Source organism: Aspergillus brasiliensis, assembly GCF_001889945.1.
Source record: "Aspergillus brasiliensis CBS 101740 unplaced genomic scaffold ASPBRscaffold_19, whole genome shotgun sequence".
In the NCBI taxonomy this organism is placed as follows: domain Eukaryota; kingdom Fungi; phylum Ascomycota; class Eurotiomycetes; order Eurotiales; family Aspergillaceae; genus Aspergillus; species Aspergillus brasiliensis.
The window spans coordinates 154,925-175,768 of NW_027137460.1; the positions used below are offsets into that span (position 1 = coordinate 154,925).

The 20,844-nt window shown below is 51.0% G+C and overlaps 7 protein-coding genes across 7 annotated transcripts; 4 read left to right on the top strand and 3 right to left on the bottom strand.

The window, feature by feature from the left end:
* Nucleotides 1-3,796: 3,796 nt before the first annotated feature.
* Nucleotides 3,797-4,849, top strand: ASPBRDRAFT_34815 (GFA family protein; the record flags this gene model as incomplete). The annotated part of the gene is made up of 1 exon (XM_067623274.1): nucleotides 3,797-4,849. One exon carries the CDS (start codon nucleotides 3,797-3,799, stop codon nucleotides 4,847-4,849), a length of 1,053 nt encoding a protein of 350 aa, XP_067473941.1.
* Nucleotides 4,850-5,188: 339 nt separating this feature from the next.
* ASPBRDRAFT_34816 (putative topoisomerase family protein TRF4) lies at nucleotides 5,189-7,341 on the top strand (the record flags this gene model as incomplete). The annotated part of the gene is made up of 3 exons (XM_067623275.1): nucleotides 5,189-5,964; nucleotides 6,019-6,709; nucleotides 6,763-7,341. 3 exons carry the CDS (start codon nucleotides 5,189-5,191, stop codon nucleotides 7,339-7,341), a joined length of 2,046 nt encoding a protein of 681 aa, XP_067473942.1.
* A 607-nt stretch (nucleotides 7,342-7,948) lies between these two features.
* Nucleotides 7,949-9,938, bottom strand: ASPBRDRAFT_48645 (D-arabinose 1-dehydrogenase (NAD(P)(+)) ARA2). Its single transcript, XM_067626131.1, has one exon. It carries the CDS (start codon nucleotides 9,809-9,811, stop codon nucleotides 8,396-8,398), a length of 1,416 nt encoding a protein of 471 aa, XP_067473943.1. The 5' UTR covers nucleotides 9,812-9,938; the 3' UTR covers nucleotides 7,949-8,395.
* An 806-nt stretch (nucleotides 9,939-10,744) lies between these two features.
* On the bottom strand, nucleotides 10,745-11,745 carry ASPBRDRAFT_200694 (import motor complex subunit PAM16; the record flags this gene model as incomplete). Its single annotated transcript, XM_067621468.1, has 2 exons — nucleotides 10,745-11,149; nucleotides 11,710-11,745. 2 exons carry the CDS (start codon nucleotides 11,743-11,745, stop codon nucleotides 10,745-10,747), a joined length of 441 nt encoding a protein of 146 aa, XP_067473944.1.
* A 484-nt stretch (nucleotides 11,746-12,229) lies between these two features.
* ASPBRDRAFT_59493 (PEX28-32 family peroxisomal membrane protein) lies at nucleotides 12,230-14,113 on the top strand (the record flags this gene model as incomplete). The annotated part of the gene is made up of 1 exon (XM_067628064.1): nucleotides 12,230-14,113. The coding sequence occupies one exon, from the start codon at nucleotides 12,230-12,232 to the stop codon at nucleotides 14,111-14,113; it is 1,884 nt and encodes a 627-aa protein (XP_067473945.1).
* Nucleotides 14,114-14,498: 385 nt separating this feature from the next.
* On the bottom strand, nucleotides 14,499-16,352 carry ASPBRDRAFT_137416 (Zn(II)2Cys6 transcription factor; the record flags this gene model as incomplete). Its single annotated transcript, XM_067618892.1, has 4 exons — nucleotides 14,499-15,039; nucleotides 15,094-15,294; nucleotides 15,350-16,162; nucleotides 16,225-16,352. The coding sequence occupies 4 exons, from the start codon at nucleotides 16,350-16,352 to the stop codon at nucleotides 14,499-14,501; spliced, it is 1,683 nt and encodes a 560-aa protein (XP_067473946.1).
* Nucleotides 16,353-17,533: 1,181 nt separating this feature from the next.
* On the top strand, nucleotides 17,534-19,774 carry ASPBRDRAFT_137224 (amine oxidase; the record flags this gene model as incomplete). The annotated part of the gene is made up of 4 exons (XM_067618871.1): nucleotides 17,534-17,875; nucleotides 17,934-18,513; nucleotides 18,568-19,476; nucleotides 19,542-19,774. The coding sequence occupies 4 exons, from the start codon at nucleotides 17,534-17,536 to the stop codon at nucleotides 19,772-19,774; spliced, it is 2,064 nt and encodes a 687-aa protein (XP_067473947.1).
* Between the last annotated feature and the right edge of the window lie 1,070 nt (nucleotides 19,775-20,844).

Here is a 20,844-nt window from a genome sequence, read left to right on the forward strand (position 1 = left end):
TAGCCGACCAGTGAGTTCCTCCTGTTGGGCACCGCAAAACAGGTTTAGAGATATCCATCTGCCAGCGAACCACTACTATAATCGACGTAGTAAATACTTGGTATAGCAACCCCACCACCATCGAAACCGATCAGACACGATGCTGCAAGTAACTCACTTAGTTGGCTCGCCTCGGCTATCGACAAACCCCATACCAACCAGGCAATGATAGACAGATAAAATAATCATAAGTCTGCTGCTTGGTTTGCAGCTTCTATGGTAATCCTTGAGCGACTTGGTCCACAGTATCTAGTAGTATCTAACAGCATACCCCGCCCGTGGGGCTTGCTGATTAGTTGTTGGTGAGTGGTGACTGCGAACGAACCTTCTTTTTCTTATTCCAGTCTTGCTTGCATACGAGTAGACTGACTACATCTATTCTCTGATTAGCGCGGCTTTCGCGGCTGGAGATATCTACTCTCTACTAAGTTTTGTGCTTCTCAGGCAGTGCTGGAGTCAGGGTTCCACTCCTTCCGATGTCTGCCACACCATCGAGGGGTTTGAAACAACTGGTGGAGGAGAGGGGGTTACCTTCTCCATAGCTGAAAGAGGTAATTGGGGCAAGGGTTCGCTTCGGATGAAGTTAGCAGGGAAGTTTAGATATGAGGCATAATCATACCATGATCGTCCGGGTGGGCGAAGAGGACATGGCAAGCAGGGCAGTCTGCAGTCATGGGAGAATGCGAGGGGATTGTCATTAACCATTATCACCAACAATATAGTTAATTGTACACACTACACTCTCCAGTTCCATCTAGGTCTTCTACATGCAGTGACAGTGATCAACAAACAACTAATCAACTATGTAAAAAAATCAGTAAAAAGAAGTAAAAGGAATATGATCTCACCGATACGGGTTCCCCCACCCAACCAAGCAAAGCAAACCCCTCCTACTTCTCCGACTTGCTGCCTCACTTTCTTTTGCCTTTTGACTCCACCTTCACCACCACCACACCTTTCTCCTCCTCCTCCTTCTCCAACGTGGCATGATAGCTTCCCAGCATCTTAGTTGCAGAACCACTCCTTATTATTGACCGATTGGTCGTTTATCGGCTTGCTTCCCTTCCCAACGAACCCCCACCTTGCCATGGAGGGGCCAAACATTGTTTATCTTTTCGTTTAGGAAGGTTTTAAGCCAGGGCACTCTCGGAGGCAAGACAGAAGAAAATAAACCGGCGAGCAAGCAAGCAGGGGTAATAGTTAGGGGGGTCCATGCTTTCTTTCTACTAGCAAACTAACGCGGTGGCCTGTCTGTCTCAACTATCGGGGCATCTACTCATTCATGGAGGGACGGCATGGATGGCACTCATCCTTGAACACAACATTTACCAACTTGTATGCAAAACTAGAAAAGAAGTAGGGATACACGGTATATACTTCAACCTAGTAAAGTCTCCAGTACCAGTAACGACCAAACCATGCTCTCCCACGCCTCGCTGCAGCAGCAACTAAGTAAATTTGGACACAAGTCATCTGTGGGTAGTAGTAGACTAACTACACCCACTACTGATCTACCACCATCTGCAATGCAGACACGACTACTTACTAGTTACTGTGGACAACAGCAAGTACCCATCGTGTATCCACTACAACTCAAGACTGATAGTCCCTCATCCGTCACCTGGCAGGTCATTATCTCAGGGATGAATGGATGGATGATGGGTTGAGGAGGGGCAGAAAGCAAAGCAAAGCAACAAGTCGTACAGCGTAGCACTTGACTCTTCCGCAAGAGAAGCATATAAAGACCCCTCTCTTATCCCACATCCTCACACTCTTTTGATTCTCGCTCATCCACTGCTGTCTGTTCACTACAAAAGACACTTTACTTTCCCTCAAATACTCTCTTAGTATATATACATACTACTACCACCCATCAATCCATCATCATGGCCCCCTGCGAGTGCAAGTGCTGCTCTGGCAGCTGCAACTCCTGCGCCTGCTCTGACTGCAAGGTATGTACTCATACCATAGCATTTCCATGAGAGAATGATATTATGGAAATAAATGTCAATGAAGTGAAACTAAATGATAATGTCTACTACAGCACTAAATGGAACCAACCCAATACATTCCTACTATGACAGCGAAGTCCTTTTCCTATCCTTGCCTCGCCACGCCACACGCCTCGCATAGTTTGCTATCGTTGAAATAATACAGAAAAAGCAGAAGAAAAACAGATGTCGATTGCAGGTGTCTTGTTCGCTACTATCATTATGGCTTCTTCGACACAATTCGGCTGTTGATTAGGAGGATGTGGGATCAAGGTCATCGGTGTAGGGAGATTGGTTGCATATATGGGGTGATGAGTTTTATGAGATTGTGGTAGTACTACTTCAGTTACTACTGACATCACGATGTCTTTGAGTGTTCAGACGTATATATTTCAAATTATTTTATTTGATTTGCTTTACTAGTCTTCTGATGGCCGGTAATGGTGTAGACGGGTTACTGAGATGGAGACTGGGGTATAAGAGAAATAGATCATGTCAATTCGTTGTTTGTTGGTTGATCTAAATCAGGCCAGGGAATACACATATACTGCCATTAGGTTTGTTTCTAATTGTGCATGCTATCATCCATGATAAAGTTTAGGGAACTGAACCATCATGAAAGGGGGGTCAGCAGGCCATACTGCATGCATGCTATGACCACTAGCAGGTTCGTATTTCATCACATGCCTCTTACTGTAGTATGATATACATCTGAATATCTGTTTTCTACGCATATGACATAGTATGGAACAAAGTGTGGAACAATCAGCGTAGCATCTTCTGTTACATCTCCATAGGATCTAAATCAGATAGGTACAAGCAGGTCGTCCTCCAATTCTATTTGTATGGCCCTTAAGAGCGATATGTTTATTTCTGTATTATAGGAAAAATGAACAGTCAGTATAGTTCATCAACAAAGTAGTTAAGTAATGTGGAAACGTACGGGGCACTGGCACTGGCCGGCGGGGCACTGGCAAGAGGCGCCGCAGCTGCAACCGTGGTCGTTACCTGTCGGCCATCGAGGTTAGCAACCATGTATACCACGTAGATAATAGAACATTAAGAAGATATTTATCTCAAGCAAGAGGATTTGCCAGGACAAAGATGATGAAGTCGAAGCAAACATCAAACATGGCCACGGAGTCATCCATCCATACCCCGCGCGCCGTCCCCCCGCCGCACCAATAAACAAACAAGACAAGGATGCTTGAGGGGTACTAAACAAAACACCTACCCATGATGACTGATTTTTAAGACGAAGAAGAGTCTTGTGGATATGAAGTCAAAGGACAGAAGTCTTCTTTTTCTCGAAGAAGGCAGAGTTGGCAGTGATTTGTGACACGGGAAAAAAAGAGAGCGGGGTCGCTTTCAGGCCGGTATTTATACTTGCGACGGAGGGTCTTAGCGGGTCGGATTCAACTTAACTTGAGCACATTTCTGCACCTCGTCTCCATTCACCACCCGCCAACCATTATTCTCTGCTGTGCAAGTCCTTCTCGCTGACTGGATAGTAGTACTAGTATCCTGGTGCTGCAGCCTTTCCACGCATACAGGTTGGTCGTAAGCTCATTTCTATGCTTGACCGAGAGGATGCAGCAGGGCAGATGCATGGATTACTTGAACATTGTTTCTCTCTCTCTTTCTCTTCCAGCTAACATGCCTCCGTCCCAGATAGTGAATGAATGACCTGCAGCTGCGCCATATCAAGCGCTCTGCTGTGAGATAAACCGAAGCTACTTTCCTCGCTATTGGTCGAACTCTTAAGCATGCAGGGAGACAAGGTGGCACCTATTTCTTGCCTGTGTGGAGATGTGGCACAGGAGGTCCAGCTAGAGCAGTCCACCGACCATTCAGTAGTCAATTTCTGTCATTGCACTGCCTGTCGCACGGTCACGGGAATGCTATGCTCTACCTACTACCTCCTGCAGGCTGCGCCAGAGAACCTTGACAGCCTCCAAGAGTACCAGGAAGCTGATTGCATAAGCCGCTATTTTTGTAAGACTTGTGGCGCCCATGTCTTTGCACAGTCGAAACACGCAGGGCAATTCTTTGTTGCAGCCGGACTGCTGGTGGGGAGACTACCCCCAACTAAATCTATACGGCATTGGCGGGTTGCCGATACGCGTGATGGTGGCCTGACGCCCTTTCTCTCTGGACAGTCCGAAGAACCTGCTTCATGTTGGCTACGCACTGTTCCGAGCAACCGAGCAAGTCATTCCGAGGCCGGACTTGAGCACTCGTCTCGGAATCCTGACGAGTTACTTGCCCGTTGTCACTGCGGGGGCGTTGAATTCCATGTTACACGGCCCGATTCTTCATCCACCAAGCCGACATCGCCGTGGTCTGATTTGCTTGCACCGTATCATTCACAGTCGTCAAGAAATCCCCAAGACGTGAAGTGGTGGCTGCAGGATGAAAATACTAGGTATCTGGCGGGTACCTGCGCCTGTCCATCGTGTCGTCTAGCCAGTGGTTTTCCCATTCAGCCGTGGGCGTTTATTCCTCTATCAAATCTTTACAATAACGATACTAAGGCGCCACTGGCCTTTGGCACCGGCACGATGCGACAGTACAAGAGCTCCCCTGGTGTATACCGCGAGTTCTGCAGCCGCTGTGGCGCATCCATCTTCTGGCATGATGACGAAAGACCTCTGCTGATAGATGTGAGTGTTGGCCTACTTCGAGCAGAAGAGGGTTCTAGGGCCGGTGGCTGGTTGAAATGGGCCACGCAAAGAGTAAGTTTTGCAGAGATGGCAGCAGACCAGGCGTTGATCCAACAACTGCAAAACGGGCTGAGAGAAGTGGGGGACAAGGCTTAAAAATCAGAGAGTAGTTTTGACCCATGCTTGCCAATCCACACCCAAACCGCAGATCTATTTGAATAAATCAGTTGTAGCAACTGTCTACTCCGTACTTTGTACATAATCTCAGTAGTGAATGGGCCGGCGGAGATAAGCAAAAAGTGGGATGGAGAGTTATCCTCACCGCCTTCCAAACGGAGCCCAAGACTTTCATTCCGCCGCCGCCGTTGAAAAAAAGATCCGCCAGGCGCGTCGTTGTGGGTTGATCGCATCTCAGCCTGTGTTGTCGCTACAAGTCTTTTCTCCCTTTTTTGATAGTATTTCTTTCTGCTTCTCGTTCCTTCCCTTCTTCCCGTCATGCCGCCGGCTTTCGAGTTCCGGGGAAATGACCGACGGTCTGGACACCATCCCCGACATGAGTTCACTTTCCGTTATGCGCGCCCTGGAACGTCCGAACGGCCGCTTTTGAGATCTAAGCGAGAGACGACCCCAGAACAGCTACTCCCCTCCGGCGCTGCGGACTCGAAACCGGCCCTGAAGTTCGCGCCGGTTGCGAATCTTAGCGATAGCGAGGAAGCCGATATGGATGTCTCTTCAGAGGATGAGGACGAAGCAGCCCATCCGCGCAAAAAGCGTGCCGTCGATCCCAACAATAGCGGCACCGCGACGGCTGCTCCAGCGCCACCACCTGCTCCCAAATGGTCCAACCCCGATCCTTATACGGTCTTGCCTCCTCCGGACGAGACCCAGTCGAAGAGAGTGGACGTCGTCAAATTGATTCGCAAGGCCCGCATTGCTGCAACCGCAGCCCAACCCACGCAGGAAGATGCGGTGAAGACCAACGAGGACTTTATTTCTCTGAGTGGCCTGGTTGATGAAGACGAGAGCGGCGGAAATGCACCCGAAGGTGCGCCGACCGGACCGCGGCGCCAGCTGGAGGGCAAAGATTCGGCGTTTGGAAACAGAAAGAGGACATACGATGATGAAATCAAGGGTGTCTCTAAGAAGACTGGGAAGCCGTTGAGCAAATACTATGACGATGGCTCGATTATTGATGAGTGGAGAGCCCGTCCATCGGAGAATGGCACACCATGGGCGAGTAACATGGCCCCCAGTCTACATGTGGGCGCAAGGTGCGTGTTTATCTGCGGGTAGAGGAAGGAGCATTCTGTTCTAACTGAAAGCAGGCTGCACAACGAGATCTTGAGCTTTTACCACTGGGTTAAACCGGTACGCTATGAACAGATTGTGCGAGAGGACTTGGTGGCGAGGCTACAGTCTGCATTCCAGAGCAGGTACTATGGGGTCCAGCTTCGGCCTTTTGGCTCCTTTGCGTCGGGTCTATACCTACCCACTGCCGATATTGATCTTGTACTCCTCTCCACAAACTTCATGCGTAACGGTATCAGAACATTCGGTGAACGGAAAGGTCAGATCTACGCATTCTCCGCATTCCTGAAGAACCTGAACATTGCGGTGCCCAACTCGATCGAGACGATCGCACATGCCCGTGTACCTATTCTGAAATTCGTGGATAAACTGACTGGCCTGAGGGTGGACTTGTCGTTCGACAATGACAGCGGGCTAGTGGCCAACGAAACGTTTCAGCAGTGGAAGGCTGAGTATCCCGCAATGCCTGTCATCGTGTCCGTCATTAAGCAGTTCTTGCTCCTTCGAGGCCTCAATGAAGTCCCAACTGGCGGCTTGGGAGGGTTTTCCATCACTTGTCTCGTCACAAGTCTTTTGCAGCACTTGCCCCATGGCCATGGGACACCCAATCTGGGCAGCGTTCTGATGGATTTCTTCGAGTTCTACGGTAACGGTTTCGACTATGACTCCGTTGGAATACGGTTTAACCCACCGGGCTACTTCAATAAGGTAAGCCCTTCAATGACACTTTGTGTGCGCACCGACTAACGAATCATATGCAGAGGGTCTACAAGCTTTCTTTCAACAACAGTCCCCGTCTGTCCATTGAGGATCCCAACAATGCCGACAATGATGTCTCTGGTGGAACACGGGAGATTGCGTTGATTTTCAGGGCCTTTTCGGAAGCCTACCAACGTCTCAAGGAGCGCATGATATCCACAGCCACAGCAGGTCAGACGCAGGCCAGCATTCTGGAAGCCATCATATCTGCAAACTACGAGGAGTACACTGAGCAGCGTTGGCAGCTCCGGCAGGTCTTTGACACTGACGCCAGATTTGCTCGGTACCGTCGGGCTTCCACTCCTCCGCCTCCTCCACCCGACTCTCCTCCGGCTGATGCTGCTCCACCTCTCCCCCCCAACCCCCCTCCTGCTGCACCAAAGTCGCAGAAGGAGAAGATGACCAAGCTGCAGAAGAAGCAACAAGCTGCGCGGGAACGTTCGGCTCGTCTCAAGCGCTTGCGGCCCGACATACCGTCCATTCCCTATTCCATTAGCAATGAGCAGGCTATTAGTCTGGGCGGCTACAAGTCGCAATCAGATATGGACAGAGACCTTTTGATGCGAGAGAAGGGGATGTAGTACCTCTCAGCCAGAGCTAAGGGCTTCTTCGAAGAAGTCGACTCCAGACTTGTACAGTTCCTTTCGTCTTGGGTTAACAGTGGGCACATTTTCTGTTTTATACCCTGGGATAGTTCCTCTCTCTCACTTTCTGATTTCTTGTCCGCCTTTGAGCGTCTGATACCCTTCTTTTCCTTGGCTAAAAAGATATCTGGGAGCATGGTTTACACTGGGGTTTTTGCTGTTCATTCGGGATATCGGAGCATGGTAATTGTGGATGACGCCGGGCTATGCGCGCATGATGGACTATTATGAAGATGTCTAACTAACAGGCTCAATAGGAGCTGACATTCATTCTTGTTGAAGCTGGGTTGGTTTTCATTACCTGTCATGGCTCACTGGATAACGGCCATGACACAATGCATCGCTAACACCTCTGCTACAGGGTTAATTTCCGGCCAGATGTGAGTTTACGAACAACTTGTTTGTCCCAAACCATTCAGTCAACGGCCCACAGACAGAGACAGATTTCCTTCCATGACTGGCTACGCTAGTCGCAAAAGCAGCAACATCTACAGCAGAGATTGCAAATATTGATTGAATTTAGAAAGCAAGAATCGAAATGGTACCGTTCACGGAGATCTCGCATCTCTTGTGGATCTACAACCTACTTCCTCCCTTTTTTTCCCGTATCCTTCTCATCAAGGGGGTCGCTATATGCGGTCGCTTGGAGAGGAAGAGATTCGAAATTTGGGAGGCGGTTGTGCGTGGCACTCAGCTTGAGGTTGCGAGATAGATAGCTAACTACTACTGTCTATTCTATGCATATGTGCTGGAGTTGCGTCAAGATCCGTAAGTACAATCTCATGTACACGTGAAGATGAACATTGCTGGAATCATATACGGTCTGGTTCCCTCAATAACGGGCATATTGTCTATGCAGTGAGCAAAAGAGGAAGGGGAGAGAAAGATAGAAGCATCAAAAGATTGACAGTCACTGTCTTAAACAATGCGTATGCATAAAGTCGTTATCAATCAGAAAACTAGAACAGAACACACAAAAGACTTCTCAATATCACAGCGCAACATCAGGCGCTGCACCAGTGGGTATCTTTCTATCGGCATCAACAGCCTCCAAAGGCGGCGTAATCATGGACTCATCATTAGCAGCAGAAGCAGCAGCAGCAGCAGCAGCATCCTGGTCTCTCGCAGCTAGATGCTCAGCAGGTAACGAATTGACGAAATCCGGAGACGGGCTCTCCCAGGCATAATCTGCCCACTCTGGGCCCAAAATCGTCCGGATATGCTGAGCCAGGGACGAGATGCGACCACGTCTGTCTTTCGACCAGGCACGATCGGTAATGATCCCTTCCGAGGGGGTCAGGATAGCAGGCGCCTGTGCGGCGGAAGGCACAGCGGACGGGGGCTGCAGTTCAGAGGACTTCGGTTCATCATCATTAACATCGTCGTCGTCGTCCTTGATCTCCAACCCATCCACGATGCTATGCCAAACACGCAGCGTCTCATCCAGCTCTCCGAAATTGCTCACTCCCATCACACTAACTCCTAGTCTCTCTCCAGTGCCCATACTAGCCACGGAGATGAACCCCGGATCGGCATCCTCAGCCTTAGCCAGCGGCGCACCCAACGCTCCAACCTCCTTGCCCTCGCGCAACCAACTCTCCAACGAATACCGTATAGCCACCACTTCCAACCTCTCCCCCTGGCCATCGACCCACTCCGACACCTCCCGGATCTTGTTCCGCAATCCATCCGGCGCGGGATGGAAATCACCCATACTCCCAATGGGCACGCCCTGTCTCCGCAACAGCCCCATCCCCAACGGCGACGCATTCGTAACAACGTCCACGCCCGCAGCTACAAACCTCGGCAATCCCCGTGACAAGAGTCTCGTGTTCTGCAGCGTGTAGTTCGCATACGACTGCACGATATCCAACGGCTCGCCGGTCTCGCGGAGAACCTGCTCCGCTATCTCCGCCAGTACGTCAATGGGGAACCCCGAGATGCCGACATATTTGATGGTACCCTCGGTGTCGCGGATGCGACGCAGCTCACGGATAGCGGCTAGGGCTTCCTGGCGGGAGACGAATTCGACGTCGTGACAGTAGACGACGTCGAGGTAGTCGGTGTGTAGGCGCTGGAGACTGCGACGGACGCTTTGGCGCACCCAGGCAGGGGAGTAGTCGAAGGAGGAGGAGGCGATGCGGCCGACTTTAGTGAGGATGTGGTAGGATGAGCGGGGATGGTGGGTGCGGACGTAGTCGGTGGCTAGGGCGCGGCCGAGAAGTTCTTCGGCAGGACCGTAGTAGGGGGATGTGTCGAAGGCGCGAATGCCGGAGGTGAAGGCGCGCTGGACTAGTTCGGTGGTGGGGAGGGCGAAGGGGTCGTGGTTGTATTGATTGTTGAAGGTTGCGGTGCCCATTACCAGTGGCGGGAGGGCCGCTGAGAGGGGGGTGGAGGGACGGGGCATTGTCGGCCTTTCTTGATGTTTCTGTTGTATAGATGGATTCGACAATAAGAAGGAAAGTATTTACAAGAAAGAAGAAGAAGAAGAAGAGGGTGAGAAAAGGAAGAGAGAGACAGAGGGAAAGAGAGGATGGCGAGGGGAACAAAAGGAGGGGAAAGAAAATCTGCGGCGGAGATAAGAAAGAATCTCATCCGGGCAATATTCCCCGCGGGCGCCCCAGTTCCGCTCCACGATGGCGCCATGACGGCTGACGATGAGCATTACTTGATGATCCTAAAAAGATGGAAGATTACTTCTCAAGATTGATGTGGACGATGCTAACATTTGTACACAATTCTCAGCGAGATCATGACCTTCCACGCAATTTGCGGAGGGTGCTAAAAAGTACAGGTATCAATCCTCTGAACAGGACACAAGAGGGGAGAAGGGATCATTAAGAACAGGAAATAGAAAAAGAAACACAAAGACGGAATCATCCTTGTGCTCTGCTAGGCCCGTAGGCCCTTCGTCTTTCGAGTAATATACACAATATCGTCTCAGTCGGGACGGAGAATGGCCCGGCGAAGAAGGACGCCACCAACCCCAGACGATCAGCTCAGCCTGGCTTCTGATATGCCCTCCATTCAGATCCGAGTCCATCTGCCCCGACGAGATGCAAGCCACCGTATAAAATATAGAAAATCTAAACTCTTTCCAAGCTGCAAGTTGGAATCACCAAAACGCCATGCTATGCCGCGAAAACCGAGAGGGAGAAAAACAGGAGGTCGAGGAGATCGTTAAAAGGGGCTTCCAATGGTCGGCGCAATTGCTTCGACCCTGTTGGTGAGAGCCAAGCTTAAATCGATCGAAACGCAAGATCTCCCAGATGGCAGCCCGAGAGCAATCAATCATTCCTGAAGAAGTTGAGCTGGGTGCTATAGGTTAAAAGGGACGCATTCACCGGTCCTTATATACCTTGGGCTTCCAGCCTTCGCGCAGTTCCTTCTCCTCGGCGACCTTGCGCTCGGCCTGACGGACCTCCATCTCTAACCTTTCCCGAGCCCGAAGAATCTTGCTTTGCAGGTAAAAACTACCGCCTTTCTGGGGATCGTTCAGGTCGAACAGCTTCTTGAATCGCTCCATCACTTGCTCCAGGTTGGCCTCGCCGTTTTGCGGGGGCTTGACGTTGAGAATCTTGCAGGCTTCGTCGAGAGTCAATCCGGAAGACATGCTGGCGCCGACCTTCTTGCCCGTCTGCGCGGCGTACTTGGAGGAGGCTTGGGCTTGCTTGTAAGCCTCGGCGAAGGCCTTGCCGAAGACACGGGCGCCCGTGACGACGACTTGAGTGACGATACGATGGGCCTGTTGTTAAAGAAGAGAGCAAGGTTAGTATACCTGAGCGTGGTTGCCGATCGGGATGGAGAAGGCATCATTTGGGCCTCATGAGGAATAGAAGAATCTCCACATACCATGGCGACTTGAGATGATGGCCGATGAACGGACTTCAATAATTAATCAAGGCTCCAGGAGCGACAGCGAACAAAAGAAATGATGCGACCGCGGAGCAGTGGAGGGTGTCCCAAGCTGGATCAAGAAGGGAGCGGAAAGCGGATTCGATGGCGATGGAAACAGACGGAGAGGGAAAAATTCGGCAGCGCTTTAGTCCGTTTTGCCGTACCGCCGCGGCCTGAGGCGTCTGTCCCCGGATTGGTTCCTGGATTGGATGTAGACTAACTTTTGGCTGATGATGACTGGTAGGTTGCGATGTGTTTGACAGTCATAAAGAAAGCGTCTACCCCCTACTTGATACTTCAGCTGTTGTATCTCTGTAGATTCTTTAATGGTCTTAAATGATGACTTGTATTGCAGGGTCTCCCTGTGTGTCTCTCGCCTGCTACTTGACTGATGCATCGCATCTATACCAGTGTGACCGGCGGACCGTTACTGACAGTATCCATACCCGCCCGTCCCTTGTTCCCACATTGTGTGATTGGGTATGGTATGGTAATTGCCGGGCCAGGCAGGCTGTCACATGTTCCGAGCAACAGACGAAAAGCTTCATTCTCAGCTGCACCCGCGGATCTTTGGCTATTCCCCCCTTCCATCCCCGCAGATGATCGGCCTCCAGGGACCTCGTCTCTAGTTTTGGTCCCCATCGGTTCGTTGGGTCTGACCAGCATTTATTTATTGTGTGTCTCTCGCCCTTTTCCTTCTTCTCTCTTCTCCGCGTCTCACCGCCCGCAATGACCCTGGATGCATATGACGTCTCTGTTGTTGGATGGCAGCTCTCGGTAGGTGATACAAACAGATGCACTTTCTGACTCTCACAACTCTCCACCTCCTCTTCTCTTCCAATATCTGGTCCACGTGGACTAGCCGCTCTCATCCACTGCCGCCCTGAATACTAATGTCGCGACAGAAGATCTTCCGTGGATAGATTCCATGGCCCCATCATCATCCACGCAGGACCATGCTGACTCTCAGCCTCCGACGGTCGCTGCTTTCTCCCCTACCACCATATCAGGCTCATCCGTGACATCGAGGCAACGTTCCAGCATCATCGTGCATCGCAAATCGCCGCTATTGGTGGCCACACCCCCTCAGATCACCCGGGCATTAGCTTATTCACATCCGTTTATTCTCCCGTTGAACAAGCTCGTTGGATTGCTCACATGGACGACTGGAGACGGCTGGCAGAGCTTCCTGTTAGTAGCGGGATTTTGGACGCTGGTTCTTTATGGCGACGTGATCATTACCTGGACCGGGCCACTCCTCGTGGTCATCGGCCTTATTCTGGGCATGTACTGGAGACGCTACTCCCCGTTGTCGTCGAGAGCTCACTTGAGTGAGAAGCAAGGCCATCAGAGGGCAGCTTCGGAGGTATTTCCCCATCGTCATGAAACGTTGGACGAAATCGTGGAGACGCTACGGACATTTACCACACGCTGCAATATTCTCCTAGAGCCACTCGTGGAGTTTACCGACTTCTTGTCTACGCAGAGGACGGCGACTTCTGCCACCACCCGTCCAGCTCTTACGACCTTATTCTTTCGAATCCTCTTCGTTACCCCAATCTGGATCGCCTTGACTCTTCCGCCGTTATATCTGATCACCACTCGCCGGGTTATCATGACGCTCGGCACCATCATTCTCACCTATCACTCTCGCCCGGCAAGAGTATCTCGCGTCATTCTTTGGCGATCGTTAACAATCCGCCGGATATGCTCCATAATCACGGGGCTATCCTTTTCTTCTACTGTTGATAAGGCGCAGTCGCTGTTGATGCAGAGCCAGGGCCATGCGTTGAGCATTGCGACAAGGCGCCGAGGAGATTCCTCCGGTGTGAGATTTACCTTTGTTATCTTTGAAAACCAACGCCGTTGGCTTGGGATCGGCTGGACCTATTCTCTGTTCCCGTCCGAGCGTGCTGCTTGGACAGACGAGCATTTGAATCACGTCCCGTCTAAGGAGGACTTTGAGCTGCCCAGCGTTGCGAATGGGAACGCCCAGTGGCGTTGGGTCGAAGGGAGTGACTGGCGTATTGAAGGGGCCGACGAGTCCGGAAAGTCAGACGCCAAAGCTGATGGCGGGGGCTGGGTCTACTATGACAATAAGGTGGGACACATTGTTTCCCATGTTCTGACAAATGTCCAGGTTCCAGGGTTACTAACAGCATGGGAACAGTGGAATGACGGTCGTCGTGGCCAAGATGGTTGGGATCGATACACCCGTCGTCGAAAGTGGTGTCGTGACGCCGAACTAGTTGAGATTCCATCAGCAGGCGAGAGCACTTCAGTGGAAACCAAGTCGGGCATAGCTCAGTCATTGGAGCAGGAGAAGCAGGAAAAGGCCGCCGCCAGCGCCCATGAGAAAGAGATATCATCCACAGCCGATGCCGACGCAGAAAGTCTCGCCCCGTCAACCTCATCCAAGTCCCGCAAACGACGTTGGTTTGGGAGTACGAAGAGTGTAAGCGACAAAGCCAGCGGCATCTCCTCTGCTCCACCAGCGTCCACGAATAACTCCTCCGTAGATCTCGGAAGATTAAAGTCCGCCACCCCTACCGGCGGCTACACGCCAACGGGGAAGTCCACCGCAACTGCAACCCGACCCATTAGCATTCCGCACGCCCGGAAGATGTCCAATTACTCGGGAGGCAGCGCCAGCCACAGCAGCAGCTTCGGCCGGGACGGAAGTATCAGGGAGAAAGAAATGTCCATTGCGCAGGATCGTCTAGACCGCTGGGGCACTCGAGCCACGGGGGGTACTGAGCGAGCCGAGCGAGAGATGGGATTAGGTGACGAGGTCAATATGGGATTGAGCTGAGGTATTCATTGACAGAGCAGAGGTGAAGCACACTGCAAACTGGCGGCGTCTCAAGAGATTGGCATTTTCTTTTTCTCCCCCTAGCGGATTGTCTATTAATCTTATTTTCGGGCCTTATATTTGCGTTAGGCGGGTGGGTGTTTTGGGCACTTCCTTCCTCAGCTTACATTCTTATTCTGTGCGGTTTAACGCCTTAACGAAATGGAGATACCCTTATTTTACCCCAAAGGAGATCAATATTGAAGGGTTAATTTTCTCGGCATAGTATGTATTGGTCAACGACCACTTAAGCTGGTTACAGTGGTACCCGAAGTGTATTTCGGTGGTCATCATACATAATTCCATTTTCATCATATCATTATCTATACAATATATCGGTCCACCACTAAGCAAGAATCAAATCCCACTGCAGCCGCTCCAACATATCCAACCAATGCACATCCCCTCCTCCAGCCCAGAGAATATTCAACATCTCCTTGGCTCTTCTCACGTTCCCGATCCCAAAGTTCGCCTCTAACTTATCCAGTGATTGTATAATGAGCTTCCGGTCAGAGGGGTCTTTGCTCTCGCAGCCGGCGATGAAGAGGGGGAACGTAAGGGCAGAGTATTCGCAGTGTTCGTCGAGTGGGGAGGCCCTGATTCTAGTTAGGAGTTGATGCAGTGTGGTTGATCGGCGGAGCGAGATGGATGGAGATTCTGCTGGTGTTGATGGGGTTTGTAGTTCCAATTGTAACGGGGTATTGAATGATGGCGGCGGTGATGCCCTTCCCTGGTTCATTCTCTCCAGGGTGGAATGAAGATAGATGTATGCGGCGTCGCGGAAGCAGTTGGCTACCATACGGAGACGGGCGAGGTTTGATTCGGTTATGCCCCGTGGGATAATGTATGTGGTGTTGGTGGGTGCCCAATCTCGGAGTGACGTGTCTCTGTGTGATTGATGATTAGCTTGGGTTGTGTATGTTGTTGAGGGTTTCACTAACATTGAGTGGACTTCAAGGTCCAAGGCTACAGGATCTCGAGATAGTGTGGGGAGATCGGCTATTCGGGCACAAATCTTGATGAGGTCTTCTGCGTAGCCGATGTAAATATCGAGTTTGGAGATCTTGACGTTGCCTATATCAAGGTCGTAGTTGATGTGCTTGCGGTTGCTGATTCTGGCCATGTTATAGGCATAGATGTAGCTATGGTGTGGTTAGCTTTGATGTCAAGGCAACTTGATTGTAGAGCAAGTCTTACAAGCCGCTTAGGAATTCTCTCATGTCATCGTTCAGAGCATCAACTCCACCCCGAGCCATTATGAGCTCTTGTAGGGCGTTCAGATGCACGGTCCACTGCTGAACGCTTCCGCGTACGATTTCGTACTTGCACAGCATGGCCACCGCTAGGATAGCCTCATCAGGGATAGTCCGCGCTGAATATTTGGCAATTGTCGACTGCAGGCCACTTAGTGTTCGAACATAGTAGTCTGTCGCGGCTGTTTGGGCTTCCTGCTTGTCCCTGGACCGGTTTGCAAAATGAGTCGCAGATACCGCACACAGGGCCTTCATCAGAAGAGGTGATGATAGGGCCCGGGGTATAAGGAATGATCGGAGAGGATTGTCGACACTTTCGAGATTGGCTAGTAATTTGGAGCCCTGCTCGGTGTGATACTGGAGATAGTATATATCATGGTGCGAAAGATGACTAAAGTACCCACTCGGTATGGGTGAAGCAATGGCGAGTGTATTGCAGGAATCAATCTCAGATATTGTAATTTGCCTGTCCCCATGTTCATTGTCTTCACCAGTCCAGAAACGTGGACTGTTGTTCTCAGATTCAGCTGGAGTTGTTGGCGTTGTTGAGAGACTGTTCGAAAGGGGGGAGCTCGGGCACAGCCAGAGGTCTTCTTCCGGGCGAGGCGACCAAGTGGTAGAGGCTGATGTTGTACTAAATCTGCGCCGTTTTGGTGCTCTGGATTGACTAAAGACATGTGCTGATGGATCTAAGGGCTCTGCCCACATTGAGCCATAGCCTTCACATTTCAAGCCCAGCCTGGCGCAGCTATGACAGCTATTGTAATTGAGAAGTTAGTGCCTAGTATACGCTAATGCTAGGGGTGGGTTCCATCATACCATGGCTTCGCTTCATCGCACCGCTTCCGACGACGCTTGCATGTCAAGCAGCCAGACCGAGTCCACTTGGCGCCTTCTCGTCTGCATCTCCGCCGCGTCGGGGTCTGATAAGAGGGCTGTTGCACCATGATTGCCGTGTTGGATACTGTCATGATATAGGAGCAATTTGTAACAGGTGATAGGTATTTTAGGCTATCTAGACTTATATGAAATCAACACTGCTGGTTTGTTCGCTCAGTGTGTGGGACCATGAACTTTGATTCAAAGGTGAAGTGCCAGGTCATGGATAGTGTAGTATATTTCGGCAACTTGCATCGGCCGGATATTAAGTGATTGGACCCTGGAACACCGGCCCATAGATCAGTCGCACCTTTCAGCAAATAACTGAAGCCAGCCGACCTTTAGTTCGAGTCACCAAACCAGTGCACTTTGGTTGAAACCGACCAAATGGAAAGGTGAAGGGAAAGAAAGGGAGACGAAGGATGAGCCTCCCAAAAGCCTGGGGAAATTAGACGCTAAACCGGATGGGGAAGGAGATACGCTCAGAATTGGCAGCTTTTATCGCCAATGGAGAAAGTCTCCGCTTCTCAATATTCTTTTGTTGAAGATCTCCAGGGGAGTGAGAGATACACTGAGAATTGCAGATGATGGATGACTGAGTATGACTTCGAGTATTGAGGATTGTGTAGTTCAGTCCCTTTATCTATCGCGCATGTGGCTACTGAGATAAGCAAGCCAGCCGTTATCGGCGGGAATCTACTCCGATCTGCTGGATGTCACTAACTATTTATATGGAACACTCATATTAGTGATATTACGTCTCTCTCGGCAATCTCTCCTTCACACGCTTATTCTCGCGTTCCTCGGGTCCCGCATCGGAGGAGGGAGACCGCAAGGGGAATTCTATGACCAATGCACGGCGGCTATCAAAGTGTCAATCCACGGTGGATTGGCAATCCTCGAGATCTTGAAGTCTTGACGCCGCCGTCCCAGACTTACCGCCGCCCCACACCTTTCCCAATTAGGCATGTCCATCCAGACCGTGGGGATGCTTGGGGCTTTGGAGGCTTCACCATCTCCATGAGCTTCCCTTTTTTGCCTTTGAGCTGGGTCCCTCGCCGAAACGAAGGAGAGCTCAATGGACTACATATATCGTCGTTTGCCCCCCCGGGCAATGGACACCTGCTGTTCAGTTTCATCCATCCTTCTTGATATGACCTGATCTTCCAAGGACTCTGTCCCAATTGGTCTTGATTACTTCCCTAGTCACCTCATTCCTTCAATTAAAGCACATACACGCCTTCTGAACATGTCGTTTGCAGCTCAGGGGCCTACCTTGGCCACTTCGGCCAGCCCTCACCCTTTTGATCCCGTCAGGCCCCAGGAAATCCGCTTGGCGGTCCGGATCCTGGAAGCTGCCTTGCCAGGCGTGAAGCTGCGCTACAACCGCATTGATATCCACGAACCCATCAAGAAGGATGTGATTCCATACATCGAGGCAGAGAGGTTAAGGAAACCCCTTCCTCCTAAGCCCGCGCGTCTTCTTTACTCTTACTTCTATCGCCTCGATACCGGCGCATGGTGCAAGGCGTTGATGAACGCTGACACCGCATCCGTCATTTACATCAAGAACTTACCGGAGGGAGTCCAGGTGTGTACACTCTTGGTTCAAACCATTTTAGTGCCTGTGCTGACAGATTATCTCTTAGCCTCCAGTGGATATTGACGAATTGGCCGTTATCGAAGAAGTTTGCATGAAGCACCCCGCGGTGCAGGCGGAAATTGAAAAGCTCCAGCTACCTCCCGGCATGACTGTTTGCAATGACCCGTGGATGTACGGCACCGAGAGTCTGACCGAGTCGAGACGGATGTTCCAGTGCTTCATGTACATGGTCGAGGTGGACCATCCCGAGAACAACCACTATTCCTTGCCTTGCAAGTTCTCCCCGGTATTCGATGCGTTTACACATGAGTTGATTCGCATCGACTACCTGCCGGGTGGCGCGGATGCGCAGTCAGTTGAGACACAGCCCTGGAAGCCCGTCAAGGCAGTCCAATACGCCCACGACCTGCAGGATGAGCCCATTCGGACCGATCTCAAGCCCTACATTGTGCAGCAACCGGAGGGACCGTCTTTCTCGGTGGATGGCAACTTCGTCTACTGGCAGAAGTGGCGCTTCAGGGTGGGCTTCAACAACCGGGAGGGCATGGTCCTCTACAACGTCACCTATGACAACCGCAGCGTCTTCTACCGCCTTGCGGTATCAGAAATGACCGTCCCATATGGAGGTAGGTAAAACCGGATACCATCTCAATACACAACTTGCTAATATGGGATCATAGACCCTCGCGCTCCCTACCACCGCAAGCAGGCTTTTGACGTTGGCGATGTCGGTTTCGGTCTCAATGCTAACCAGCTGACGCTGGGTTGTGACTGCCTGGGCCATATCAAGTACTTTGACGGCTACCGGGCCGACTGCAAGGGTAACCCGGTTCTGCTGAAGAACATCATTTGCATGCACGAGCAGGATAATGGCCTGCAACACAAGCACACTAACTACAGATCCGGCGCCGCTACCGTGGTCCGCAACCGCCAGCTTGTCCTGCAGATGATCTGTACCGTCGCCAACTACGAGTACATCTTCGCCTACATCTTTGACCAGGCCGCCAACATTGAACTGGAAGTGCGCGCAACTGGAATTCTGTCGACGGTGCCCTTTGATAACACGAATGGCGAGACTGTCAAATGGGGCACCAACGTTGGACCGGGCGTGATGGCTCCCTACCACCAGCACATGTTCTCTTTCCGCATTGACCCCGCCCTGGATGGACACAAGAACACTGTCTACTACGAGGAGAGCGTGCCTCTTCCCGAAGACGATAAGAACCCTTGGCTTGTAGGCTACACGACCGAGCAAACTGTTATGGACAAAGCAGGCTCAGCCGACCTCGATATCAGCCGCAACCGGGTCTTCAAGATCCGCAACGACAACGTCATCAACCCCATCACATACAAGCCCATCTCCTACAAGCTCCACCCGGCACCCAGTCAAATGCTCCTCCAGAGCAGCAGGGCCATCGGCTACGGCCGCGCTGAGTTCGCCACCAAGCCCATCTGGGTGACCAGATACCAAGACGATGAACTGTATGCCGCAGGCGAGTTCACCAACCAGAGCCGGCGCGCTGTTGGCGTCGAGACCTGGGCTAAGCGGAATGACCCTACCGAGAACGAAGACGTGGTTCTCTGGCACAGTAAGTTTTCCCTTTCTCGCCACCACCCCCTTCCAGGTCAACTCATCTAATACGCTTACTATTAGCATTCGGTCTCACCCACAATCCCCGTGTCGAAGACTTCCCCGTCATGCCCATGGAACGCATCAGCGTGGTGCTGCGTCCAGATGGCTTCTTCACGAAGAATCCCGCCGTGGACGTCCCGCAGTCTTCGCAGACCTTCAACAAGTCTACTCTCCACCCGGAACCTGCTGCAGCTGTCCCCTCCTGCTGCAGTGCAGGAGCCAACAAGGCCAAGTTGTACAAGCGCATGGATTAGAGGGAAAAGGGTACTTTGATTTAGACATTTTGCGAGGCATATGGGGCCGGGGATCTGTATGATTTACGACATATAGCACGTTGCTGGCGTTTGGAGGGATATAGTATACTCACTACAACTTTATATATACCTTGAAATTGGAATGAATTTGCAGAGCATCCAACATAGTTTGCCAAGACCAAAACCCTTTCTCCGCACTGACACTCCATCCAGCTCCTTAGTAGCTTGACATAAGATTACTAGTACTAGTTAACAATGTCACCTCATACTATCCCCGCTCTGGCGAATTTCTCTGTGGAAGAGAAGACCGACCCACCACCCTAAACAGTGCCCGATGCAACGTAGTCCAGCATGGATAACTATATCGTATGGAGCACGCCGGTTTTCCACTTCCATCTTCTAGACCTGATCTATTTTGTGGAGCATGGAGAGAGATAACCCCACCCCCCCCCCCTCCCTCTCCCCCATCCATCTCGCCTCTTCTTTCCAGTCTCTATCTAGATACCCCGGTTACGTAGTTACTAACGAAAGTACCACCCTTCATTATACGGAGTACTTTATTTATAATGTACTTAGTAGTCGTAGACACCTCCACCTTGTAACTAACCAGTTATTCACTATGCAGCGATAAGAAAAAAAAAAAAAAAACCAATAACAAGATACAATAAGTAGTTAACACTTAGGTACCATCCTACTACTAATACTACTAAGTAAACACCTGCTGGCCCGCCACAAACCCCAACCATTCATCCATGCCAGCCAACAGTATAACTAATTCCTTGAATGGCCTCTTGCGATGGGGGAGGGGGGCTGTAGCTGTACTCACTCGGATTAATGTCGGGGCAACGGAAGTTGGAACGGTGTAAGACTGATGATCCCTGTCTGGTAGTCAGTTACGGCGGCGCCCCCCAGATAAGAATTAACTGACTAGATAGGGTCTTGTTGAAAGTGTGTACTTGTAGTTACTGGGTAACCTAACCCAACCACTTAGTCCCGCGAGTTTACTTCGTTGCAGTGTACACACACACACATATTCAATAGTAAGAATCTATCTACCTACCCGGAGAGAC